This window comes from Theobroma cacao, chromosome 9 (assembly GCF_053813885.1).
Source record: "Theobroma cacao isolate CCN51 chromosome 9, ASM5381388v1, whole genome shotgun sequence".
In the NCBI taxonomy this organism is placed as follows: domain Eukaryota; kingdom Viridiplantae; phylum Streptophyta; class Magnoliopsida; order Malvales; family Malvaceae; genus Theobroma; species Theobroma cacao.
Genome location: NC_142647.1, coordinates 33,292,184 through 33,311,246, shown reverse-complemented (window position 1 = coordinate 33,311,246; position 19,063 = coordinate 33,292,184). Strand labels below are relative to the sequence as shown.

Here is a 19,063-nt window from a genome sequence, read left to right as displayed (position 1 = left end):
TTAATAAGCTTAAATTATTTTTAATGAGATTAAGAATAATTCTAAGTTTATTGGAGCTTGGAATATCTATGTTCAAATAGATTCCCCACTTAGCTTCGTAGAATTCAACTTGTTTAAGTTGAAATGTATGTTTTAATTTGTTTAATTAAATTATGTACAAAATTGGTAGCTTGGACATGTTTGTCTTAATTTAGACAAGAAAACATATTTGGTCTTAATTTAGACAAAAAAAATATGTTTGCCTTAATTTAAGACAAGAAAAATATTTTTTGTCTTAATTTAGTTAAGAAAACATATTTGTCTCAATTTAGACAAGATAAAATATTTTTTGTCTTAATTACAAACAAGAGTTGTCTTAAATTAAGATAATTTTAGGAGGATTTTTGCAAAATGAATCTAGACATCCATGTTGATAAAAAAAAAGATTTCATGTTTGACTATTACTCTTTTATTTATTATTAATTCTTTTTAAATAAAGATGAATAATAATAAATAAGAGTTATTATTCAATAAGGAGTTTTATTTTATCAAGAACTTTAAATGATAATTAAAAAAATTAAATTATTTATTCTTTAATTTTTATTTTGATAATTATGGAGCATATTTGATACTTCCATAACTCTGAATGGATGGTCAAGATTGATTAAAAGGTGTTCCATTTTTATTAAACTTTTGAAGCAAAAGTTTTAATAAAAAGAGAAAAGATTGGAAGAAAATAAAAGAACGTACTTTTTCTTAAAAAAGTTTCAGCCATCTCTTCTCTTCTCCTCCTCCAAGCTTTTCCAAAGAAAAGAGAATAAACTTAGTTGCCATCTTGTAGCCTTACATTCCACACCTTGTCCACTCAAGGTTCAAGTTGAAAGTATTCTTGAAAAATATGTGGTAAACTTATTTAGTCGAAAAATCATTCATTGGTGTGGTATTATCAGAAAATAAGAATCTTAAAATAAAGGTATGGTTTTCTTATATAATAGATTCTTATTTTATTTTTTTTGGATGTGATTATATTACTTGCAATAATAATAATGTGTGCTTCCGCTTGTGTAATTAGATTGCTTGCTTCCTTTGTTAAAGAAATTTTTGAAATCTATGCTTTACACAATCACATTAATCCACAAGATCCTACTCCAACAATACTAAAGATGATTGGACTCATTGAGAGGCTTGGACAATTAGGATTGGCGATGAATCGTGAGCTGAGTATTGACTTAGTTCTACAGTCTCTTCTTGATAGCTTCAGTGAATTCGTGTTGAACTTCCATAAGAACCATTTGGAAGCTACTTTTGTCAAGCCTAGCTCTACAATATGTTTATTATGCCATTCTTACATAAGAATGCATGTTTGCTTACTTAGGTTCCTCGAAAATCGTTAAAGGGCGGCAATGTACCAAATGGTACAATTAAGTTGAATTAAGCCTCGAACTAGACCAAATAGAGATTTTAAGATAAAATTGAGGATTTTAAAATCCCAAAATGACTTAAAATGGTGATTCGGAGTTCGAAGACCGATTTGAAGTCAAATTGGAATTTTCATGACCTAGGGGCAAAATGATTATTTTGCCACCCGAGGTTAAGATGTGAGTGTTGGATGAAATTTTTGACTAAGATTGATCATTTGGAGTATAATTTGAGTTTGAGAAGTGAAAAATTTTAATTTTGATATTTTTTCGAGTATAGGGGTAAAATAGTCATTTTGTCACCCTAAGGGCAAAATTATAATTTTACACCACCCAACACTTATCCAGCACATGGATTTAATCCAATATTATCATGGATAATTGAGAAAATTTAAGTGGTGGAGAGAGATTGCTTAATGACTAAGTATGACACATGGACCAATGGAATGGTGACATGTGTCAAATTCTTATCCATTTATTATTTAGCTTAAAAATCAGCATAAAATCAGCCCATTTCTCTTCATATGGCCGCCCATAGCAAGAATAAAGGAAGAAAGAAGAACAAAAACCCTAGGTGAAAAAATTCAAGGGAAAAGTATGAAAATTCAAGTAATCAAGCAATCAAAGATAAAATTTCTTGATTTTGACTTGTGATCTACCTTTCCCATGCATTATTTTGCATTTTTCATGGTTGAATCACAAGATATCATGAAGGATTCATGGCTGACCGAATTTAGAGAGAGAAGATTTGATGATTTATTTGGTTAGATTTCAATGAATTTTAGTGTTTTTAGTTAGTTAGTGATGTGTAGCATGAAAATCAAGCAAGAAAATTTCATTTTCTCCCATCACCCATCATTGGCCGAATTTTCCATGTAGAGTGTGGATGATGATTTTGATTTTATTTCAAGTGAATTGGTTAGGAAATGATGAATTATGTGAGAAAATCAAGCAAGAAAAATCATAGTATTGATGCACCCACCATGGCCGAATTTTTCAAGAAAAATGTGAAAATAATTTTGCTAGATTTTATGCTTTTTGACTTGTGTTTGATGATTTGGAGTATTGGGAGAAAAATGAAATTACTTGGAGTTAAATTAGACATATTGGCCAATTAATCGAGTGATAGATCGAATTAGGCCAATACCGTTTTATTTAGGTACACAATTGAATTTGTGTAGAACACCGTGTTCAAACAATAATCTGAACAATTTGCATCTTATTTCATACATTAGTATAAAGCCTGAATTGGTTTTATAACAATTTAGCACAATGTAGTAAATGGCTTATTGTGCATTATGTCTAGATGGTGAGCATTCTGGCAAAAGTAAAGAGATAGTACTCGAGGATCAAGAATCGGAATACTTGGAATTCGACTCTCGAAATAGTGAGTAACCTTACTATCGTCTTAATTATTTAAAGTGGTTTTTATCCGATTTTGTGATTTTATGGAAAATGAGTTTAAATGGTAAATCTTTATGTTTTATAAGCAAAATGTGATTAAATGAAAATGATTTTATAAAATTGTCTTGAAATTGAAAGATGGTTTTGAAAATGGAGTAATTAGAAACTAATTGTTGTGTTATAAATCATGGTTTGAATTGAATGGCTTATGATAATATTGGCATGAATGGCTGAATTGGTATTTGTGTTGAAAATGTACGAACTGTTAATTTGCCTTGAGAGGTTGTAAAATAAAATAATTGTCATTTCATGCTATTGAATTTTATTGAATTGGTGGGTTATATATTGGTCGCTGCAGTGGACGGGTTCCGTGGACCAGCCTATTAGAGGGGCACGGTAACCCTATTATATTCATACCTCAGTATGAGAGGCGCGGATGGATAACTCCTGAGGTTAACACTTTAGAGTTCACTTTACGCTAAACCACCACGTGAAGGTGAACTCAGCCAATGCCAACGAACGACTATGTTTTCAAAATAAAAACATGATTTATGCGTACATAACTTTTTAATAGCCTTGGCGGACTCGGTTGGGATAGCCCTCGATCAAGATATCCCTAATAACTGAGTATGAGAATGATTTTGGCACGAGCCAAAGTTTTAAGAAATTCATAAGCCATGTTGATTACTCGATTTATATGAATTGATTTTATTTGGTTGAAATGAGTTGACAGGTGATGAATTAAAATATGTTAAACTATTTTATCTGTCTCCATTTACTCAGCTTTAGATATTTTAGATGGTATTTGTTTACTCACTGAGATTATATAATCTCACCACCCTCTTTTTCACCCATTTCAGGCTCAGGATAGTCGGTAGATAGCTCATTTCGTTGAGGGCTACAGTTGGATTTGCATCCTCCAAACTGTAGGTTCATAGTCTTTCTTACTTTTAGTTATTCGGGGGCCCATTAGTTATTGCAAATTAAATTAAATACTTTGGCTTACTGTATTACAATATGTATGAATTTATTTTGCTTTTACGCTGCAAAAATTATTTACGTATAACTCTAAAAATATTGTTTTATAAAAAAATAGAATATTTTATTAAATATTTCTTTTATTTTTTTATTATATCCAAATAATCATAATTTCATTTTAAATGAAGGTTTTAGATGTTTAAACTTATTTTTGATTATGAATTATGTGTTTTGTACTCGCATACTACATTTTTAGCGGATTTCGAGATTTTTAAGGAAAATTGACCAAAATGCCCCTGTGAGAAAAAATTATTTTTCTATTGTTTTGATTTGAAAATAGTTTATAATATCTCAAAACATAATTTTAGTGACTAATACTCATAGGGGAAGCGAGAAAAACTGATGTTAAGCCTTATGAGGTTTCGATTGATATTTCGGGTAATGAATGTTTATCGGGACGTCGCGGCCGTTGTCACGGGCTCGATGGGAGTTTTGGGTCGTGACAACTTTTTTCGAACTTCTGAACATGTTGGACATGGAAAAGAAGTCCATTAAAAGGGAAAAGGGAGCTTTACTTCTTGCTTCTTCTTTAAAGGTATAAACAATTCAAAAGAAGAGAAAAACCCAAAAAGGGAAGAAGGTAACATCCCAAAATCAGAAGGCATTAAAGCTTAAGGGAGGTGTTAAAAGACAAAAAGAAGGACATTTGCCATGATTGTGGCAAACCTAGGCATTGTAAGAGGAATTGCAAGAAGTACCTAGCTACTATAAACAAGAAGAAAAAGTTTATTAAAGTTTCTATTTCAGGTACCATTTGTTAAGATATACTACTTTATATTATAAAGGTATATGATACCTTATGTTGGTTCTAATATGTATGACATATTGCAGAGACCAAAGACAAAAAAAGAGTAGGATCTTAGTTGAGGAAGTGACCACATTGATGCACTACTTGAAACATTGGATGCTACATATGGATGGTTGCACTTATATTTAAACTTATGATTTGATTTGTTGAATAATGTGGTTAAATTTTTTGACATTTATTACCATATGGATGACTTGTGAAACATTTATATTTAGAATTTGGATGTTAAAGTTTTAATGTTTCATGTTTGGATAATTATTTAGAATAATTATATCTTACTTTATTATTATCCACATTTCATATTTCTTCTTGCAATGGTATTTGATTAATTATAAATTATGATTTATGTTAAATTAGTTTGATTAAAACAAAATTAATCAATTAAGATTAATCAACTAATCAAGTGATCTTACTTAAGGTAAGATCTTAGTAAATTTTGAGTTTGTGATTAATTGATCAAAGAAATGAATGTTGATTCATGTAAAGATGGAGCTTTCTTATGAATAGAACATAGAGATGTTTATTCAAAAGAAGAAAGCAAAGTCATATTGTGGTATGATTTGGTCCATACCTCTTTAAATACATTAAGTAGGGATGTCAATGGGTACCTTGGAACAAGGTACCTGACTCGATTATATAGAGTTAAGATACCCTATAATCGGGTTTAAGTAAGATTTGGATAGTAATTTTACTACTTGTATCGGGTTCGGGCACCACCCCTTGGGTACCTGATATTCAAACCCGATTATATATTTTTTTAATTTTATGTAATTAAAGACAAACCCATATCATTAATTAAATTAATTCATAAAAACTGTGATTATTAATTTAACTTGTAATATCTTTAAATACATATATTTTATTTATTGTGTTAATTTATAAAGAATATAATTACTATTATATATATATACTTTTAATTTGTATACTTTAAATATAAACATATTTACTTTCTATTTTGTGTTAACGTTACAGAAATTATAACTTATAAAATTATTGTTTATAATATATATTTTTGTGTATATAAACTTATAAATTGTATACTTAAAAAGAAATTGTAAGATTAGAATAATTTTGGAATATAGTTATTTTTTTAATTTCATGGACAAACCCATATAGTTAATTAAACTTGTAATGTTTAAGTTGTTGTTTGAATATTTGTTTTTAATTATTTAAGTTGATATTTGAGATATTTGTTTTTGATTATTTAAATTTAAATTTGGTCAAAATACTTGGAAAGTCATTGTACCCATGCATTTTGTTCAATTTAGTCTCTGTACTTAAAATCATAACATTTTAGTATCTTAATTTTAAGAATTACTTCAATTTAGTCCATCTCTCTAATGGCATCCAATTTTACCATTGAAAAGATGACATCAGCATTGACGTGATACATTTTGATGACATGACATGCCATGTGGCACTTACATGATGACGTGACAATGCCACGTGGCACTATTATGATGTGATGGCAATGTTGACGTGGCACTAACATGCTGACATGTCAGTGCCAAGTGGCAAATAAAAATTTTTCAAATTTTTTTTTAGTGTTACGTCATAGGAACTAAATTGAACAAAAATATATAGTACAGAGATTAAATTGAATAAAATTAAGATGTTGAAGGACTAAATTGAAAAAAAATTTAAAAAATGTAAATATTTAAGTAGATGATAGATATACTTATTAATAAGCTAAATATTTAAGTGTAAAAGATTTATGGTCTTAAAAAAAATATATAAATATTTTCTTACTTGATTATTTGATTCTAAAATATGTACATTATTTTTTTTTTGCAAAAATTAATTTTAGATTCTCCTTTGATAAAAAAATTTTGAAAAAATTTCATACCTAAAGTCAAATTTAGATGAATAACTTACATTATGTTGCAATAAAATAATACAAAATAACTAAATAAATTCTTTTTTCTTTTATTTATAATAGTATAAAAGTTTAAAATTTATTTAATTTAATTTTTAACTTGAACTGAATTCAAATTAACAAAATAAGTTGATTTAATTACAACTTTCACAATTTACAAATAACTATTCTTTTGGAATTATTCAACCCTTACCCAATTTATCTTTTATTTAAATTTACTCAAAATTTCTTATAAAATGATTTTATTTAACTTCAAAAACCACAATCAAATTATGCTAAATTTAAATTTAAATTATTAATTTGGATCTACAAAAAATTTGTAAATACAAAATAAAATTATACAAATATTTTCAATTATATTTAACTCTATCAACCATAAATGCAGTCTTTAATCTAGGAAATTTCAACCTAAAATATTAAACAAAGTAAAAACATAAAAAATAAATAAAAAATTGAAGGAGAGGAGTAACTCAAATTCTATGTTGTAATAAGAGGTTTGTAATGCTCAAATTAAGCAAGTCCAACAGAATTATTTTTATAATTATCGTTAACTCCATATCTCCATTCTTCATTATTTTAAAACAAAAACTAAATCAATCAATTTTGCTAATTTGAGTTCAGCTCAAGTTAAAACTAAGTCAAATAAATTTCAAATTTTTGTACTATTATAAATAAAAGAAAAAAATTTTATTTAGTCTTTTTATATTATTTTATTCCAACACAATGTAAATTATTCATCTAAATTTGATTTTAGGTATGAAATTTTTTGTGAAATTGTTTTATAAAAGGAGAATTCAAACTTAATTTTTGTAGAAAAAAATAAATTAATGTATATGTTCTAGAATCAAATAATCAAGTAAGAAAAAAAAAAATATATATATATATATATTTTAACACCATAAATTTTTACACTTAAATATTTGCTTTATTAATCATCTACTTAAAGATTTACATTTTTCAAATATTTTTTTCAATTTAGTCCCTCAATATCTTAATTTTGTTCAATTTAGTCTCTGTACTATAAAATTTTGTTCAATTTAGTCCCTATGACGTGGCAAAAAAAAGTTTTTTGAAAAATTTTTTGAAAACTTTTTGATTTGCCATGTGGCAATGACATGCTAGTTTGTCAGTGCCACGTTAGCATTGCCATGTCATCATACTAGTGCCACGTGGCACTGTCATGTCATCACGTCAGTGGCATACCACATCATCATGTAAGTGCCACGTCATCAAAATGTGCCACGTTAGTGTTGATGTCAATGTTGACGTTATCCTTTTAACAGTAAAATTGGATGTCATTAGAGGGAGAGACTAAATTAAAATAATTTCAAAAATTAAGGGATTAAAATGTTACGATTTTGAGTACAGGGACTAAATTGAACAAAATGCATGGGTACAAGGACTTCCCAAGTATTTTGACCACTTAAATTTTATTATTTATGTGCTTTTATAAATTTTAATTATTGGTGAATTATATGAAATATGGATGAAAATATTATTGTATATAGATACGAGTACAGATTCGGGTTCGAGTAATTGGGTGTCCATGAAGAGTATTTTAATAGTTTTTTTACATAATCGGGTTTTTAAATGGATTCGGATAATTATCGGATAGTGAGTATGTATTAGGATTCGGGTTAGGGTAGTAAATTTAAAAAATATTCGAGTAATTATCGGATTCAGGGACTCCATTTTTTAATTGAATTCGGGTTCGGGTACCTCAAAATTAGCAAGTACCTTAGCCGTTGACAACCCTAACATTAAGCCCACAATGGTATTCTAAAACCAATACAATTCCAAGCATGCATTGGCATGTATGTATGTAACTTCATGGATATTTAAAAGAGTTTGAATATTACTCTCACAAAGGATATTGAATTTAGTGGGAGATGATGACATTAAAAAATTTATTTCTTAACATTACTATGTTACACTGGAATTCAAAACTAGCGATTTTGCATTAAGTTTCATAACCAATATAACTGTATGAGAACTCCACGAGTTTAGCAAGATACATTGAGATGTTATTCATATTCAATGAATCTACTAAATATGATTTAATAGAATTTCACACTTTATTTTATTTAATGAGATCCCAAGAGTTGGATTTAATAGAATATGTTAGTGTTCTTGTTTCATACACATGAAGAGGTTGGTACAAGTGAATACAGTTATTTATTGATACAATTACATAAGATGTAATATATGTATAAAAAAAAGGCCAAGTTTTACTAAGTAGTGGATGGCACGATACTAAGTGACAAAATGCACGTGATGCATGAAGCATAGTCAAGTTGGAATAGTTCCAAAGTTAGAAAAGGACTATGACCATGTATATAAATGAGGTCATATGTTAGTGTTCTTGTCTCAATTCCGATCCTCCATTCACCCAACTTCCCTCACCTTCCATGGCACCCAATGCCTCGGGAGGCGCATGCCCTTGCTCTATCCTATTCAACAATACTAGAAAATACCTTTACAATAGGCACAAGTTATGGGGAGGGTTTAAGAATGATGTAGGTGATTCATATAAGTTTATGTTTTTTCTCACATAAATATTCCAACTACAGCATAATCATATACAAAATTATTCAGTTTGTCAAATGTTAATCATTGCCACAATATTTCTGGTTTTTAATTCGGTGCAGCCTGTTATAATAACTCACTCGCTTCATATGCACTATTGTACATTCTGAGCTTCACTAAAAGAGCAACGACGCTTCCAAAATCAGCTGAAGAATACACTACACATTGTCCACCTTTTGTTGGGAGACCTCAAATCGACAGCCTTCAATGACGTCACTTCATCCATCAAGTGGCACTTCCTTGTTTTGAGGCCTGAGCTATGCCAGTCCCAGCAAGATCCTTCACAAAAGTCCTTAGGCACCCGTTGATTACTCGTGGTGCTGCCCCGTCACAGAACCGCTTTGCAAGATCAACAGCCTTCACAGAGCACACAATGCATAATTTAATTATAAAGCCAGTGCCTAATGGTTGGAAATATGCTAAAAGAAAATAACATTCATTGATGAGAGAACATAAAAGAGAGATACCTCATTAATGACAATCTGATGCCGTGTTCCAAGAACAGTCATCTCTGACATTGCCAGGTGAAGAATACTAAGCTCCAAAATCCTGCCGGCTGGCTCATTCTACATGGAATCAATATATATAGATGTAAGGTATCTACAGGCACTAGCAAATATAATGAATTATCTTGTAAAAACAGTGTAAAAAGGTTGAGTATTATGTAAGAGATTCATAAGAAATCAAAAGGGTGAGGGGAGTGATGGACATTTAAACCGAACAGAATGTACACAAATATCTACCAAACAGATTAAGATAATTTAAGGCTCCAGTCCAGTAAAAAAGGAAAAATTCACTTCATTATCAACAATCAAAATAGCATTTTAAACTACAAAATCAGACCTTCCAATTTAACGGGGCAATTTTATCAATAACAAGGACATGACTGTCCCATTTGTCCACAATTGCTACCAACAGTTTCCTTGTGAAACTACAAGAAAGAACAAGAGGACAGTTAGAAGCACTATCTCCCGCAAATGTGTGAGAGCATGCGTACGAACATACACACAACCACCAATGCTTCATTTTTTTATCAAGTATTTTAGGGGGATGAGGAATCAAATCCGTCCTTTTGAGCAGATGAATACATGCACCGACCATTGAGCCAACTGCTCAGGTACTCAACAATGCTAGTTACATAATGATGCAATATACAATCAGAGGGTTTACCGCAATAGTAGCTTGCTGTACACCAACTTTGGAGGAGCTGAAAGAACTTCTGCCTCTGAGATATGACACAGAAGATCAGAAACTTGAGCATATAACAAGTCAACCATTGGAGAGTACAGTAAACAAAGACAGAAGTTATGGCAAGGAAGGAGCACATATAGAATGGAGAGGCAATTGTTGTGGTTAATTACCAATTGCAGAATCCTGCTCATCACTGCGCAAAAGCTCATCTGCTTCTTCAGCGGATTGTGTAGTGACAGGAGGGCCTCCAAAGCTCATGTGATTGTATTGCAATAGTGAGGCCTTGTCAAATTCATAACCAGGTTCTTTCAATTCAAAAACAGAATGAATCAGTATTCTTAAAAATCTCAAGTCCTGAAATAAAGTTGTAGTACTTGTATGAAGCAAAGCAGATAGAAAAGGTATATATTACGTATACCTCTTGTTGCATTAACTCGTTTCTCAAATAGTCGAATAGGGTCCGAGCCTTGTAAACACGCCGCATAAACTATCAATCTGCCCAATCTCCCAATGTTGAATTCAACTCGATGATGGAAACAAAAAGAAAAAAAACAGAAGCAAGAAAAAGAGAAAGAGAGGGAGGGCATACAAAGCAAGCTCCCGGGCGGCTCTGGGGCTGCAAAAGCGGCCACTCTTGTCAATCTTTGGGAGCATTTCTTTGGATTTGTGAAACGATTGTTGGTCCTGGACCTGCAGGGCCAAGGTAGGGAGACAGCTTCGAATTGTGGGGCTTGAGGTGAATTGACGCTTGGCCGGCAGGGGCAGGGGCAGCGGCAACCGGCACAGAAATGGATACTCCAACGCCTGATGATGTAATCTGAAATAAGTTTTAGAAGAATAGCAGCTTAATACACAGCTTGACCGGATTCCCTCCATGTTTTGCTTTGCCCGCTCTCCCTCTCACTCCAACTCCAACTCCAACACGCTGCTCTCTAACGTTCTACTGTCTACTGACGATATATCCGGTTCGGCTGAATTTTTAAGTGGTATGTAAAAAAATCTTGCATAAGTTAAAACGACAGCGTTTTTGTCCTGGAAAGAAACGACGCGTCGTTTGAGCCCTGAAACGTATGCCCCCTCTCCCCTAGTCGCTCCCATAGCCAGTGTAGTCGTTGTTGTCTCTGGCCCTCTGCTGCGTCACAACACAGAAATTACGTAATACTTTGGGTGACAATCGTCGAAAGCAAAGCAGAAAAAATTTTGATTGCACAAGATGAGAGTATATTTCAATTTTATGGTCATTCTCCTTGTGTTGTGCGTAGCTTCATGTTTTAGATCAGCTTCTTGTGCTGTCAAGCACCCCTTCCTCGGAATTTCTCCTCAAGGTCTTCTTTCCATCGTTCCTTAATCTTTAATCTACTAATTAATTGATTGTGAAATTTTACTAATTCTGATTGATTGATTGATGTGATACCCAGATGAGAAGTACTACAAGTCATCATCGGATTCCATCAAATGCAAAGACGGATCCAAGAAATTCTCCAAATCGCAGCTCAATGATGACTTCTGCGATTGCCCTGACGGCACCGATGAGCCTGGTCTGCGCTTGCTCCTCTCTTCTTTTCTGCCCCTGGGCCTTGCAAAATGTTGCTCCATTGCCCTTCTTCTTAACCTTCATTTGCTCTCATAGGTACATCGGCCTGCCCAACTGCAAAATTTTACTGCCAGAATGCTGGACATCTTCCGCAATTCTTATTTTCTTCTAGAGTGAATGATGGTATCTGTGGTAAGTTTGTTACTCTATTCCATTACTTCTAAGTGCACTGCATTGCTTTTATGGAAATGGCTGATTTTTTTTGTTTCTTTTGCTACATATAGACTCCCACGTCCTAAATAAAGTCTAATAGAATCTAATCCATCCTCTCATACCCTCTGTTTTTGAGCTGCTTTTCACTGGCTTACAATCTCCAGATTGTTGTGATGGGAGTGACGAGTATGATGGTCAAGTGAAGTGCCCCAATACCTGCTGGGAGGCTGGCAAAGTGGCTAGAGATAGGCTGATCAAAAAGATCACTACCTATAAGGAGGGGGTTACACTGCGAAAGCTGGAAATTGAACAGGCTAAAATAGCTATAGCCAAAAATAAAGCAGAACTAACAAAGCTTAAAGATGAGGAGAAGATATTGAAGGGCCTTGTTCAAGAGCTTAAAGGTATCTCTTTTCTTAATCTGCTGCATCTTCTTAATATTTATTGATATTCGTCATATTATCATTTTGATTTTGACAAGATTGTATGTCAAAATCTAGTTTGAATTGCATGTGTATACTGAAATGTTGTCCTTATTTGCTCTTGAGGTTGTGTCTAATGTGAGTATCATCATGACTGGTAACAGAGAAATGTTTTATGCCTGATTAAGATGGTAAATGCTTTTCCATGTGGCATGGGATCTACTTTTCTGGAACAAGATTTTGTTCTCAAAGCTCAAATTGTTGGTGTCATCATTTTTCTTATATGTCCAGTAAGCTAAAAATATCAAGGATGCTTGCATAGCAAATGCCATCACGATCCTAAATCTCAACTCTTATATGTTCTTAAATATGAGTGTGGAGATGGCTTAATTATAATTTATAACTAAATAAGTAGTATATCCTGAGTGCCACCAATATAGCTCTTGGGGGGCTAGTACAAGGGCATGATCCCACACTAATGAGAGGCTTTAAAGACCAGGTTCAAGGCACAGAGAAAAGAAAGGTGATTACCCTTCTTAAGGTGTGTTCATAGGTGGCTTTCAATTCTACTCAAACTCAATTTGTCCAGCTCTTTCTTCTATTAACTATGGCGCCATTTACCAAGCATTTGACAACACTTTGTCCTGTCTAATGTTAAATCTTCATGAAATTATTGGCAATTAAATTGTCTCACAATGTATACTGATGTTGTTTAGCTTTCCATGTGTCCTTTGGCTATCTCCAAGGTTAATTATACTGCTTCCCCTTGCCCTTTGTACCATAAGGCAGTTTATGCTTCAAGTAATCCATGATATTTCCCTTCATTTGTGTCTACCTAGTTTTCAATGGGAAGGAGGAGTAATTGAACCATGTCGGTATTTTCAAGCAAAAGCATATTCAACTCCAAGATCAATACAAAAATATATCACACAAGAGAGACAATGTTTAGAAGTGTTTGACACCCTTTTCATACATCCATGGGTGGGTGGAAAAAATTGAATATAAATGTAGAGATTACAAAGAGTATGAAACACCCAAAAATAAATACTAAACTTAAGACCCAAAACAAGCCTAGTTCTCATGCTCACTATTGTTTAAACCCATGGAATATCCTTTATCTCATGCAACTTGATATTTTCCACTCTTTCTCACATCCCTACAACTCTGTGAAACCGTCACGAATAACCCATCTCTCACATAGAGATTGCATCTCTTTCATAATTTTAATGGCTAAGACCCACTGCATATTTATAGAGCCCATTATTTGATCACCAAGAATTCCTACCATAATGTACCTTCTTGTTATTATTCCTACCATCCTCTTTCTTGAACTACCTATGTCTTAGATGTCTAACATTTATTCCTCAAGGTGTGACTTTGGCCTGTTATATTAAAAAAAATTCCCTTAAACTAGAGAGGTATTTTATGACCGCAAAGCATTTGTCATGGTGTTGTAATCTAGTCTAGCATATCTTCTTCCTACAGGAATATTTTCAGATCTTGGGTTTGTATCTAATATCAATCATGGGTCAGTAAACAGGTGGAGGAAGCTACCCCATTGTTTTATAAGCCAAACAATAATTTTTATCATTATTTTAAAACAGCTAGCAAAGCACTTGTCAAACTCAATCCTTTTTACCCTCTTTATCACTTGAGTAGGTGTTCAAAGTACACTAGTCTAGCCTTTATGCATGAATTTTTTTTCTCTTCTTTGTTATTTATCTTTTCAAATAAGGTGTGATTCTATGATAATTGAAAAAGAAAATTTCAATGATTTACTATCTTTATTGTGATTCATTATTTGTTTTGGGTACTACAGGATTGAATATTTTAAGTTAAGAGGTGTTAAAAATGTGAAGTAGCTAGAATGCAGTCCAAACTGTTGCTATATAGAAATTGCAAATCTCTTTCGCATAAATCCCTATAAGAATTTTTACAACACTTAATTTATTCCATACCCGCATATCAAACAATTTTACAAAACAAATTCAGCATTTAATTTTTCAGCATCAAAGTTTTTAGTTTATCAATTAGCACCTATATTGTATATCTATGGTGGGTTCATTCATATGGTGTTCATAAGTTGACCTAAGTGTCCACGAACCAACCCTACATTGTCCTTGATCTTATACATGTAATATTGAGCTTATTGCAACATGATTTGTTTACTTTACCTCGCATAGAACGTAAAGAACAGATAGAGAAGGCAGAGGAGAAAGAGAGGCTGCAGAAAGAGAAGGAAGAGAAGGAAAAAAGAAAAGCTGAGGAAGCTTTAAGGGAGAAAACGAAAGCTGAGGAGGAAGGGAAGGTGGAAAATGAAAAAGTTGAGCAAGAAGCTAGAAGTGAAGACAAACCAACAGAAAGTACACACGATGATACAATTGGTAACATTGAGGATTCTTCTTTAAATGAGGTCAGACTTTTTTTCTCTTTAAAGTTCTCTTGTAGTCTCTTTAGAAGACTGCAAATCTTATTTTTTCTGTTTTTTTTCTCATTGTCTTTGTCATTATCATCCTTGTGGCAGGACCTCAAAGTACATGACAGTTATGATGATCCAACACCAGAAGTTGAAAATGATGATACTTCCAAAACTGAAGGAGCTCCACTTAATAGGATAGAGGAGGTAAGCTAAGACTTTCTGTTGTAGTTCCGTTTTTTCACATAGAACCTCCAAATGGTTGTCTGCTATAGTTCAATGTTGACAGTGACACATTTTTACTTTATTCCATAGCATGTGTTAGAAAATGAGCATGGGCCTGCTTCGGCAAAACATGAGGATGATTCTGCTGTTGCAGCTGATATTGATCATGATGCTGGAAGCAAAGTATCACCTGATGAAGTCAAGAAAGTGGTAATTTTCTCCACTCACCAAGTTTCCTTGTTTGTCACAAGCTTAGTAACCTTGTAATTTAATAAAATAAGCGCTATTAAATAGGACTTGGGGGATAAGCACCCTTAAGTTGCTTTTTGGAAATAAATAGTTGAAGCATGCTGCTGGAAAAGTTTGATAGAATAGCTTATATAACTTGGATCTTGGTTACACTGATTAAAGTAAATCAACAAAACTTGCATTAGGAGCAAGAGATTAAGGGACTAGGAAGTGCGTTGGAAAGGAGAAAGAAAGATCAATTAATGAAATAAGGTTTCTAAAAGGTGAATAGAAACAGGATAAGCTGGCTATTTGGTTTAATTAAAAAGAATTTATCCTGCATTGGTGTAAAACTTGTTTCTTTTATAGGCTTGTGGAAGAGGCAGCTTAATTTTAGATCCATTAGTATCAGCTAATATATTTGGTTGTGTCTTCTGTATTTGTTTGCAGCAACTTGAATAATTTTTTGTTGTGGGGTATAAGAAAGGGTCTCAGGTTGAAAGGAAAAACAGAATTGGGGGCCCACTGGGGAGGGTGGTGGGTGGGGTAGGATTCTGTTTGTGTTTTTCAATGTGTGTGAGCGACAGGATTTTACTTTTGAGGGCTTTTACTTGACTACATTTTACTCTGGCAGGGGTATGTTTTTCAGAATACGAAACAGCACAAAAAGTTTCTCATAAATTTTGTCTTGCATGAGCTTGGCAAGTTTCTGAGATACTTCATCTTTGCTTGTCTACGTAATTGCTCTCTGGTGTCTGCAGGAGAGTGAAGCATCTGAAAATACGGAAGGATTGTCAAGGGAAGAGTTAGGTCGCCTTGTTGCTTCCCGTTGGACTGGAGAAAGTAATGAGAATCAAGGTGGCACCAATGATAATTCTGATGACAGCCATGAAGAGATGCTGAAGGACACACATGATGAGCAATATGGCGGATATGCTTCTGATACTGATGAGGATATTGGAAAATATGATGACAGTGGAAAATATGATGATGATAATGATATAGATGATGAAGTAGATGAAGGTTATGAAGAGGAGAATCATGATGATATGCCTTCGTACAAATCTGACTTAGATGATGAACCTGACTTGTCAGGTTTGCAATTCTTTACTGGTCAATTTTTCATTTTAAGCTAGGCTAATGCAATCCCTAAGCTTACTGTTGAATATGTTGTTAGATACAACGTCCACAAATAACCCATCTTGGTTGGGGAAGATACAACAAACAGTGAGGAATATTCTACAGGCTGTTAATTTATTCCAAAAGGCGGTAAACATATCAGGTATATATTGAACTTTTAATGTTAGTTACTAAAACTTTAAGTGAGTACACGGAAATGGTTAATCCATTGTGTTTAACTTGTTCAGAGGCTGCTCATGTACGCAAGGAATATGATGAATCCAGTGCGAAGCTATCTAAAATACAGTCAAGGATATCAAGTTTGACACAAAAGCTAAAACATGACTTTGGTATGTAATGAACTGTTTCAGTTTTTATCTGGTGAAAAATTATTTTATTGGTTTGGCTTCCATTGACTGAACTTGGGTTTAATATTGCAGGACCAGAGAAGGAGTTCTACTCATTCTATGATCGTTGTTTTGAGAGCAAGCAGAATAAGTTACGAACTTCTTGTTGGAGTAGTTTGTTCAGTTATCACATACTTGATTATATGGATTGTAAAAAAAAGTTGCTGCTATTAAAATTCCCATTTATTTCACCTTTTGTGAATAAAAACATTTTGCTTCAGGTATGTTTACAAAGTGTGCCCATACAAACAAGCTTCTCAGGAGGAGGGCCACGCCACTACTCGTTTGGGGTAGGTGTTTTCATTTTGTTCTTTCATTGATAGAATCCTTGTCCCTTCTGTATAGTGAAAATTGAGGTGTCACTGGGATGATGAAAAGGGGTAGAAAATACTACATGATATCTACTTGCTCTTTGACAACTGTGAGATCAAAATATTTTTTATTCTTGCAATTGTGAAATTTGTGTTAGAAAATAAATTGTAACAAATTTGTCAAAGAAAGATTTCATATATTCAAATATTATTTTATAACGAAAAAGAGATTTGATTGGCAGGTTGGGCCCGCCCATAGAAATGGGTAGATGGTTGGACATGCACATTTAAATTAAATGGGTGTTTACTACCCAACACATTTATAACTCACCCATGCCTGTTCAAACCTGCCCATTTCCACCCCCAGGCTTGGAGGTCCAACCTTCCAAATATATGAAAAAATTAAAAAAATTTAATGAACTCAGACACATACCTGTATCCAACATTGACCCCTGAATCAAAGTAACATAGGTGTACGCAATCCTGTAATTGTGCTTGTACCTGTGTGCAGGCTTGTAGGTTTCGTAGCCTTTTGGCTTAGGAGTTTTCTTCAAATTAAATTTTTATACTTTTCATACTCACTTTTTTACCTTTTTTTTTCGTTGCTGGGGGGGTTGTCTGCTAGGCGTTGGGACAAATTTGAGGACTTGTACCGGATGATGGTATTTTCAAATGGAGATAAGTGCTGGAATGGCCCAGATAGGAGTATGAAGGTACTGTTACATAACATAATTTCCATGCGCAGGTTTATTGTTGTTACTAGAGGAATTCCTGTTTACAGGTGTTTCCCTTAAATGAATGGGACTGTTTAATTGAGATGGTTTTATTGTTCCAAGTTTTATGATAGACTATTAAATGAGTTAAGATGTAGGTGAAAGAAGAATGAATTTTAAAATTTATGATGAAATTGATTTAGTGGCCCTTCAAGTTCTTGAACTCTATACATGTTCTTCTTCCTTACAGGTGAAATTACGATGCGGTTTGAAAAACGAGATCACTGATGTTGATGAACCAAGCCGTTGCGAGTAAGAATCTCTCTCTCCCTCTCCTGCATGTGCACGTGTATGTGTGTGCATGTGTCCATGCATGTGTCTTGCTCCTAACAATTAGTTTGTCATGGCAGATATGTAGCTTTGTTGTCTACACCAGCTCTTTGCGTGGAAGATAAGCAAAGGGTAATTGGCAGTTACTATAATGAATTTAGTGATGTAGTACTCTTCTCTGCTGCTTTGAAATTTCTAAACGGGCTTCTAAATCTCAATTGTGATAGGAGCTGCAACAAAAACTAGATTTGATGAACAAAGAACAACCTCGGGAACATGATGAACTTTGAGGAGCCTGAACAGAATTTTTGCAGATGCACTAGAGGATTTGGACTCCGTAACTAATCTATTCTTGGAAGGCTTATCAGTGTAATTTTAGAGATGTAAAATGTGGCCTTTCCGAGCTGGTAGGCTGAAGAATTTCAAGCAATATCTGAGGTGGCCTCCTGAAAATTTTTTTCCTAGTGGAGTATGCTTCATTATTGCAATTACACGGGTGGATTGAGGTGCAATTATTATTTGTCTGGCTAAAAAACTGATTTTGGTAACATTAGTGCTGTCATATATACTTGAATATCTGCATAGAATAATTATAAAGATACTAATAGTCAAAGATGACATTAGTTCCAGTGACCTGTGGTTCTCTTGGTAATTTGCTGACTATCAGATTTTTCTTATTGCCATATGATTGGTTTTCAACCAATCTGGGTTTCAAACCACCATAAACAATAGATGTTGTACTTGCAGGATTTAGGGTTCTTCCATGTCGAATCCAGCCTATAGCTGCTTTTTTTTTTTTTTTTTTTATGTCAGAAGATACATATAGAAGATCCATGGGATCTCAG

General features: G+C 33.2%; 2 protein-coding genes across 2 annotated transcripts; one reads left to right on the top strand and one right to left on the bottom strand.

Annotated features, from left to right (window-relative positions):
- Nucleotides 1–9,027: 9,027 nt before the first annotated feature.
- Nucleotides 9,028–11,259, bottom strand: LOC18589129 (antitermination NusB domain-containing protein). The gene is made up of 7 exons (XM_007013966.3): nt 10,890–11,259; nt 10,719–10,795; nt 10,471–10,605; nt 10,280–10,334; nt 9,953–10,040; nt 9,577–9,675; nt 9,028–9,466 (listed from the first exon to the last, which is right to left on the bottom strand). The coding sequence occupies exons 1-7, from the start codon at nt 11,174–11,176 to the stop codon at nt 9,335–9,337; spliced, it is 873 nt and encodes a 290-aa protein (XP_007014028.3). The 5' UTR covers nt 11,177–11,259; the 3' UTR covers nt 9,028–9,334.
- A 116-nt stretch (nt 11,260–11,375) lies between these two features.
- PSL4 (calmodulin-binding protein) lies at nt 11,376–18,847 on the top strand. Its single transcript, XM_007013968.3, has 16 exons — nt 11,376–11,625; nt 11,719–11,838; nt 11,931–12,026; nt 12,212–12,451; nt 14,653–14,882; nt 14,994–15,092; nt 15,201–15,320; nt 16,100–16,433; nt 16,516–16,620; nt 16,706–16,807; nt 16,898–16,955; nt 17,086–17,154; nt 17,801–17,888; nt 18,139–18,200; nt 18,299–18,350; nt 18,446–18,847. Exons 1-16 carry the CDS (start codon nt 11,514–11,516, stop codon nt 18,506–18,508), a joined length of 1,950 nt encoding a protein of 649 aa, XP_007014030.3. The 5' UTR covers nt 11,376–11,513; the 3' UTR covers nt 18,509–18,847.
- The last annotated feature ends 216 nt before the right edge of the window (nt 18,848–19,063 follow it).